The following is an 8,500-nucleotide window of genomic DNA, read 5'->3' as shown; positions in this document are numbered from 1 at the left end:
TGTGACTGAGCATGAGCGTGCGTAGAGCAGGCAGTGGGAGTTCAGGATCCCAGGAGAGGGCCAGCCAGGCTGTGCCTGGGGACACGCTGGCGGAACCTAATGCTGGGTGGGGCGATGCTCACGGTCTGTGCAGGTGATCCGAGGCTCCTCCCAGTGCCCGCTGGGCTGGCACCGGATGGTGGGCACGTGGCGCTGGACAAAGCCCTCGGTGCACTGGTACCGCACCAGGGAATTGATCTCGTACCGGTCCTTCTTCTGCCCGAAGATCCTGGCGTGCTCCACCACGGGGGGCTCTCCGCAGGCCACTGAGGGGCAAATACCCTTCAGAAAGGGCTCTCGGAGGGTCTCCCATGACGCCCCATGGTGTGACCCTCGCTGGCTGGGATGAGACAGCTCGGAGCCGGAGGACAGGGCATGGAACCTGGACGGCAGCCGTGAGCCCTGACTGCTGGGGGAAGGGTGCTTTCACGCAGCACTAAGAATCTGGAAACCACTGCTTCTATTGTCTGGGTTCCTCGATGATTTAGAACAGCCCCGGGCGGGGCGGGAATAGAAGGGAGAAAGGTGGGGAGAGACCACGAGAGCCAGGCAGACTGTCTGTGACTTCTCTATGGAAACAGTGTTTCAGTGTTTCAGGAGGAAAGGAGGCCTGGGTCAGGCACATGGCCAGGAACAGGAACAGGTAGGGAGGGTCCTATCCGCCCCTCAGTGTCCGGATCTAAAGCTGAGGCCTGACAACTTTGACTCCAAGACGGTGGACCTGGGAACCCCAGAGAGGGAAGCTCTCAACCTATGTGCCATCCAGGGGGACATTCTGTGCCCATATCCAAGGCACTGTGTGTGTGTGTGTGGGGGGGGGAACTGTCTGCTAAACCTGTGACTGTCACCTTCTCCCTGTGCCTGGAAATGGTCCCTCAGAGTAGGCTGGCCCTTGCTATTGGCTCTGGGATGCTGGCACTGAGAACGGCCCCCCAGGTCAGCTCCAGTCTTCCTGTTGGGCAGGTGAGGTGCCCTCAGCAGCCAGGAGTCACACCGAGTCATACAGCAGGAGCCTGGGGTCTGGATTCTATCCACACTGGAGGCCCCCCCACCTCCCGCCCAGGCCGCTGCTTACCTGTGCCCTTTTTACACGTGAAGGGCAGCTGGTAATTGCAGGGCACGTCATTCCACTCGCCCTTCTCGTGCCAGATCATCACCACGCAGTCCTCTCCAGTGGCGAAGAAGTTGTCAGGCTGGTTGGGGCGCCAGTTCTCAAATTGCTGTGCGAGGGAGTGGGGAAGGGGTGAGGAGGGGCAGACTCCTTATGTCTGGGCCTGTTCCTTGCCTCCCCCATCGCCCCTCCAGACCCGCCACTCTTCATTTATCCAGCCCTGGGCCAGTCTCTGAAGGGGAGAGGAAGGAGACACGATCCCCGACCTCAGGGCTCCCATTTCAGCTCCATGAATGTCTGTATGTGGTTTGATTGTGTCTCTCTCTGGGGCCTTTGTTCACCTCCTCTGTGCTGCCACCTAGGCTGCGTGCCCCGGCAGAACTCACCAAGGAGTGTCCATCTGACCAGCGGAAGTCCCCTTCGATGGTCTTGTCGTTCAAGCCAATCCACTGGTAGTCCTGAGCGTTGTCTGGAGAGAGGGCATGTGTTTGGGGTACCCCGAAGGTGTCTGAGAAACTTGAGTTCATAGAGGCAGAGGGGATGGAGGGATGGCAGGAGCTGGGCGGGCTCCTAGGAGCGTGCCGCCTGCTTCCAGGGTCCCGACAAGGGTCTTAGCATGTGAATGCTTGAAGTGCACTTTGCTATATTTTTTTTTTTTTTTTTTTTTTTTTGCTTTTTAGGGCCGCACCCGTGGCATATGGAGGTTCCCAGGCTAGGGGTTGAATTGGAACTGTAGCTGCCAGCCTCCACCACAGCCACAGCAACACCATATCCAAGCCCCATCTGTGACTTACACCAGGGCTCAAGGCAACGTGGGATCCTTAACCCCCTGAGCGAGGCCAAGGATCGAACCCACAACCTCATGGTTCCTAGTTGGATTCATTTCTGCTGCGCCACGACGGGAACTCCTGAAGTGCACTTTAGATACCCCCTAGCTCCCCAGTCACCAAGCTGACATGGACTGGTGACAGCCACAGAGACAGTCTGGGGGTGACTTTGACAGCTAGCCTGAGCCATTGGCCCTTCAGGCTGTGAAAATGCGCTGCCCTCCTTTTCTGCTCCCCCCATGTCTGCAGCCTCACTGGACCCCAGTCTGCTGATTTCTGGCGAGGGCAGTCCTTTGCTCCGGTAACCATTCTCCTCTGGGCCCCCGAGGCACCTCCGACCCACACTCACTGTTGACAAACTCCTGCTCCTCGGGGGTGACGATGCTGCTCAGGTGTGACTGCTGCTTCCGGCACTGGCTCTCTGCATCCACCCAGGTCGCCCGGTCAGGGAAGTGGCGGTAACAGTGGCCCTGGAATTTGGTCCAGCCGTTCTCACACAGCTTCTGGTCTGCAACACAGGTCAGGGGCTTGAGGGGAGGGCCCAGAGGCCACTTGGGGACAGCGGCGACTGCCAGTCTCATGGCAAGGATTCCAGCATTCACCCCGCCTTCTACGTCGCCCCCAAAGGAAGGGAGAAGCCCAACTGGATGGAGGCTCCAGTAGGAAGAGGCCTGGCCTCCCCCTCCTCCCCCATGAGCCCTGGCCATGTTCCCAGATTCTGGGGAATGGCCAGGACCCCTTCCTTTCCTGATATGGTTTCCCCCCCCCAAACCTTTTCTCCTATTGATGCTGGAAGTATTCAGCAGGCCAGGTCAAAAGAGGGGGGAAAGTAGGCGGTGTTGAGGCTCTAGGAATAACATGGCTCAGAGGCTCCGAGGGGTTCTAGGGAGAGAGGGAGCTGTGGGGATGTATGTCAGGGTGGCAGCAGCAGCAGCAGTGCTGGGGCGGGGGCAGGAAATGGGAACGAGTCAGGACAGAGGAGCAGACAGGAGTCCAAAGAAGAGACTGAGCTCTAAGTCGAGGGAGCAGAGTTGGCCTGAGCGGAGCCCATGATATGGGCTTGGGGGTCCGTGACCCAGGGACCTTGGCTTTTCATTTTGCTTCTTGGTGGCAGATGAGAAGAGGAGAGGGGCTTCTCTTCTCCCAAACCTACACTGGTAATGGGTTCTGAGTCCAGGAGAAGGGGCTGATTTGAGCTCCTGGAGCAGCTTAGAAGGGTAAACAGAGGCACGGTCGTGCTGGAGCGGGCAAGGAGTGTGCCGGGCCTTTGGTGACATCACATTGGTGATTTTCACTGGCCCTCAGGGGAGGATGAGTCTGTAGAAAATGGCAGATGCTACAAATCAGGGATCCTTCTTCCTCTCTGAGACCCAGTTGCTAAAGGTGTGCCAGCACAGCTCTGGACAGAAGGAACTCCCTCTTCCTTCTTCCCCTGGTCCCTCCAGGGTGAAGGGCTGCCCCCAGGGCCCTGGGGCTGAGTGTGGGGCTGTGTGGCAGCCTCCCTGGTCTGGCTGTTCCAGAAGAAAGGACCAGTATGTGAGCAGACGGATGCTCAGGCTGAAGGAGAAGATGCTTGGCAGGGCTGGAAGCCAGACACTTGAAAGAGCAGGAAGAGAAGAGCCAGGGGCCAGTGGCCTTTGACGAAAGAGGCAGAGCAGCAGGAGGGCTGAGAAGGAGGCTGCTGGTCCTCTGCTGCCAATCCCTCCTTGGGGGTGGGGGGCGGGGGGCAGGCAAAGGTTTGCAAAGAGGCACAGAGGCTTCAGAGGGAGCTGTGCTGAGGAGGACAGAGACGTCATCCCCAGACTGACTTGTGGGGACAATTCATGGGCCATCACAGTGCCTAAGGGCTGAGCCGGAGGGTGCAGCTGTGCTGGGTGGGGCCGGGGCCATGCAGAATGGAGGCTCTAGGGCAACAGCCACAGATTTCCAGGAATGCTGGAAGGAGGAGCAGGGCCAGAGCCAAGGCTTGAGGCACCCATGGGGCGGTGAGTGCTCGGGATTGATGTGGAAGAAGAGACGTAGCCCTGCTTTTGTGGCAGGTGCAGCTCTGTGTGGGCTCTTCTCGCAGTCTGGCACCCAAAAGCTGTTATCTGCATGAATATTCCAGACCTTTCTCCTTGTGGCAAATATTCTGGCACCCTAAGGAGAAAAGCCTTGTAATTCCCCGCTCCCAGCCGAGTCAAAGATCCCCATGTATCAATTTCTCAGAGTCTTGGAGGGCTGTAGGGAAGAAGGGTCCAGGCCAAGACTTTTCTTCCAGAAGTTCCTCCACTGGTCTAGCAACTTGGCAGTGTCTCCAAGGAACATGCAAGCCAAAGCTACCTCCCCACATTGCTCAGGAGTTTCAGCTGCTGTCTGGAAGGTTCTGGGAGGTCCAACTTAGCATTCAGTGAAAATGGTTTTGAGCCCCTAAACCCTTCCAGTTCTGCAAGGACCATTGCTGCTGGCAACTGCGAGCCCCCCTTCTGAGTTAGGGCAACCCCGAGATCTAGGAGGACAGGGGGACTAGGAGACACCAAAGGTGAGAGAGCTGCAGGCTCAGTCTGGCCTCCGAAACTTCCTGGCCCACAGCTCCCCTTGGCAGGGCCTGGCCCAGATGCAGAAGCAGAGGGGTTGGCAAGGCCCAAGAGAGCAAAGTCAGGCCCTGTTCCCTGCAACAAGGCTCTGTTCTCTCTGATCAGCCTTTTGCCTTGCCTAGGGGAGGGAGAGAGGAAGCGTGAGCTGGAGTGGCATTGGCTATAGCGCCTGTCACGGTGATGATGAGGACAAGGTGACATGCAACCATCCCTGTGCGTTCATGACTTGAGCAAGCTCGTGATGCGAGAGCTTTCAGAAAGACAGACCATAGCTCTTGCCAGAGAAGAAGAGGAAGGCAGCTTGGCCACTGCGGCACGGTGGCTCCCAAGGCCGTGGAGGGCCACGAAGGTCCTGTGGGCAATACAGCAGGCAGACACATGCCAGGGCCACGCTGGGAAGATCCGAGGGTATCATTTGGAGCAAGAACCAGTGACTCCCACCCATAGCTTCCTTCCAGACAAATGCACAGAATCAGTTCTGTCTTCTTAGGCTGAGGAATGCACCAACTCTGCTGCTAGCATCTGGCAGCCCTGGGCAAGGTTAGTATTTGAAAAGTCCCCCAGAGCCCCACCTTCCAAAGAGCAGGCTGGCCTGGCCTGCAAGTCTCTTCCTTTTTTTTTTTTTTGTCTTTTTGTCATTTTCTTGGGCCGCTCCCTCGGCATATGGAGGTTCCCAGCTAGGGGTCCAATTGGAGCTGTAGCCACTGGCCTACACCAGAGCCACAGCAACGCAGGATCTGAGCCACGTCTGCAACATACACCACAGCTCAGGCAACGCCGGATCCTTAACCCACTGAGCAAGGCCAGGGATCGAACCCGCAACCTCATGGTTCCTAGTTGGATTCAGTAACCACTGAGCCACGATGGGAACTCTTGCAAGTCTCTTCTGCAATCAGCTCAGCCAGTGCCCCAGAGGAGGGCTTCCACAGGGAACAGCAAGAGAAGGAGTGGGAGTGAGGAAGGGCCCACTTTTCAGTTGTGGCCCCTGACGTGGCTGTCTGGGTGGATCTTGGGGGCCCCCAGGCAGGGCCTAGAACCTGTGGTTAGCAGGGAAGAGTGAGGGAGGAGAAGGGGGTGCAGCAGTTAGTAACATTAGCTGAAGCCGAGACGGCCGTACCGATCTCACACAGGTCCCCTTGGTAGCTGGGAAGGCATAAGCATGTGAAAGAGTCGATGGCATCCACGCAGGTGGCTCCATTCAGACAAGGGCTTGAGAGGCACTCGTCAAAGTCTGCAAGAAACCAAGGGCCACCATTAGGACGCCCGCCAGCAACTCCAGCTTCGCAAACGTGTTGCAGCTTCTTTATGGGTGGCCAGCCCTGCTGCTCTTCTGAGCCCTGGCAGGGGTGGCTGGGTTTCCTAAGAACTGTTGCTGCTGCTGCTGCTGCCGCCATCTTGGAGTGCTGAGCCAAAGATCCAGCAAGGGCTTTCTTGGATGTGTGTGATTCTTGATTGGCAAGGTTGGAGGACTGAAGCCAGGTTTCCCAGTGGGTGAAGATCCAGTGCTTCTGAAGACAACTACCTATTGTGAGAGTGAGCTTGGCATTCCCCCAAGATGCCCTCTGTTGCGAATATTTCAGGAGGCCTTGGGATCTGAGTAGGCTCTGAACAAGGTGGTGAGCAGGGACACTGGGATTCAAGTTCTTTTTTTTTTTTTTTTGCTTTTTAGGGCTGTACCTAAGGCATATGGATGGAAGTTCCCAGGCTTGGGGTTGAATTGGAGCTACAGCTGCTGGCCTACACCACAGCCACAGCAAGATGGAATCCAAGCCACATCTGTGACCTACACCACAGCTCATGACAACACCAGATCCTTAACCCACTGAGAGAGGCCAGGGATCAAACCCTCATCCTCATGGATCCTAGTTGGGTTCGTTACTGCTGAGCCAAAATGGGAACTCCCTGGAATTCAAGTTCTTGAAGCTTGGTTAGAGCTCTTTCTTTTCTGAGCTTCTTTAGTTATGAGCCAAGGAAAGAGGACATGGCCATGAAGTACTAGAACAAAAACACTAGAAGTGGTTTGCAGAGTACAGGACCACAAGAAAATGGCAGCATGGAATACATGCATGAGATTCAATAGATTTTTTTTTTGGTTTCAGATACCTTCTTTGTCTTCAGTAAAGAAGATTCTAGAATGTCTTATAAAGATGAAGCCAACACTGTTATCTCAGGGGGAAGGGACAGGAACCCAGTCTAATATTTTCCCAAGTAATCTTCTAGCTTAAGGCCTCAGAACATGGGCATCTCCAATGAGTTGTAATTTCTACAAGGGTTGTCTCTCAGCCAGCAGGAGATCTGTGTTTGAGGCCCATGAGGTTCTTAGTAAGTGGTCATCCACCAGCACCAACCTGGGATGCAGGCAGATCCCCATCAGCCTCTCTTCCCCAGAAGACTCTTCTTTCCTTCTGTTCTTCTGGTCCAAGATGTTCTTTGTGATCCAAATTCTTTGTGGCACTTCTATTGCTACGTCATTGGCCTTTGCTTCAAATTTTCGTCCATTAGCCAAGGTGAGAAATGGCTCTCCCAATCTGGTCTTTTTGCATCTTGCAGAGAAGCCAGAAGATCTATTCTACTGTCTTCATATTTGTTTTCCAAAGGCACCTGCTGGTTTTTTCTGGTTACTTTCTCTGAGAATGTGATAGAAGGTATTGTGAAGCTCTTCTTCCCAGGAGGTCAACACACTTCTGCAGTGAATGGGTTCCCCTCGCCCGTGGGACAGCATGATATGTGCAGCTGCGTTCAGACAACCTTTAGGACCCGACGTGTCTATGGTGATCTCCACATAAGCAGCATCCTAAATACGTTCTAGGACTAAGTTCTTGCCTCTCATAAGAGCAGACTAGACCTTAAGGTCAACCCTCTGATAAGAAGATCAAAGCATTTTCTTCTGGATCCTTTTCACTACAGCAAAGCAGATGTCCCCTAGATCAGAGCTGGGTCTGTGCAAGAGGAGGCCTGAAAATCTCAAGTCTTCAGATACGTCTCTTTTCCCACGACGTTCTTAACTTCATTTCAGGGAGCGTACGCCATGGGTGAGAAACCAACAGTTCCAAGTTTGAAACTGTTCCAAGCAAAACCACAATGCATGGAGGAACGGATGGAAGGCCCAGCATGCACTTGGATTCCCAGCATGCACCAGGATTCCCAGCAGCAGCAGTAGCAGCAATAGGTCAGGCTGATGGTGGGCCGGGCGGAAGCTGGGGGAGGATCTCCTGCTTCAGAGAAGCTACTTTTCCTTTTTGTCCATTAGCGTCATTATGGGAGATGGGAAGCACCGGGCAAGGGGGTATTAGGCAAATGTAGGCGCTCAAGCAGTTGTACAGAGCAGGGGACAGGAGTGGCCCGTGGGGAGAAGAGCCAGACATCGGCCCTGGGGCCTCTGGCCATCCTGGGGGTAGGGGGGTGGGGTGGGGCGGAGGCCCCAGGGTGGTTGGGGTCAGGCCAGGTGGCTTCCAGTTGTCCCAGAGGCTTATAGCACGTCCTTTGCCTGGCCCCCACTCAGGCGGCCTGGGGTCCGGGAGCGGTATTGTTTTCCTTCGGTGTTTGGCCAGGGCACAGAGTCTGAAATGGCTGCAGGGGCTAAAACCAGGTTCCTGGACCCAGAAGCTGTTTTATGCAGTTCTCTGCATTCACAGAGAAGGATGGAAGGGCCATACTCCTGAAGACCAGAGAGCCTGCGAGTGGCATTGGGGTGGCTTAGAGAGGCCTTCAGCAGTAGTGGGAGGGCTGGGCATCCTGCGGGGGACCTTCTTATCAGCCCTTCAGGTCTCCCCTTTTCCTCTCGCTGGCAGAGCCACTCTGGCCCTGATCCACCCACCTCTTTCTGTGCAGGCAATGAGAATATCACTCATCTTCGGAAACCTTGAGAAGAGTGGGGCTGGCCCTCGCTATGAGGACCCAGGGACCCCAGAGAAGGTGACAGCAGATGGAGGATGGGGGGCTTTGGG

The 8,500-nt window shown here is 55.5% G+C and overlaps 1 protein-coding gene across 4 annotated transcripts in view; it reads right to left on the bottom strand.

The window, feature by feature from the left end:
- Nucleotides 1–8,500, bottom strand: part of ACAN (aggrecan) — a 70,777-nt gene that overhangs the window by 2,008 nt on the left and 60,269 nt on the right. For 3 of the 4 annotated variants that reach the window (XM_021098297.1, XM_021098298.1, NM_001164652.1), the window contains 5 exons: nt 5,671–5,784; nt 2,327–2,485; nt 1,537–1,619; nt 1,115–1,259; nt 123–305 (listed from right to left, as the gene is read on the bottom strand). In XM_021098297.1, the coding sequence (XP_020953956.1) occupies nt 123–305; nt 1,115–1,259; nt 1,537–1,619; nt 2,327–2,485; nt 5,671–5,784 (684 nt within the window). The remainder of the gene's footprint in view (nt 1–122; nt 306–1,114; nt 1,260–1,536; nt 1,620–2,326; nt 2,486–5,670; nt 5,785–8,500) is intronic. The other variant, XM_021098299.1, reaches the window with a different exon arrangement.

Source organism: Sus scrofa, chromosome 7 (genome assembly GCF_000003025.6).
Source record: "Sus scrofa isolate TJ Tabasco breed Duroc chromosome 7, Sscrofa11.1, whole genome shotgun sequence".
Lineage (NCBI taxonomy): Eukaryota > Metazoa > Chordata > Mammalia > Artiodactyla > Suidae > Sus > Sus scrofa.
This window is presented reverse-complemented; position numbering and strand designations above follow the sequence as displayed.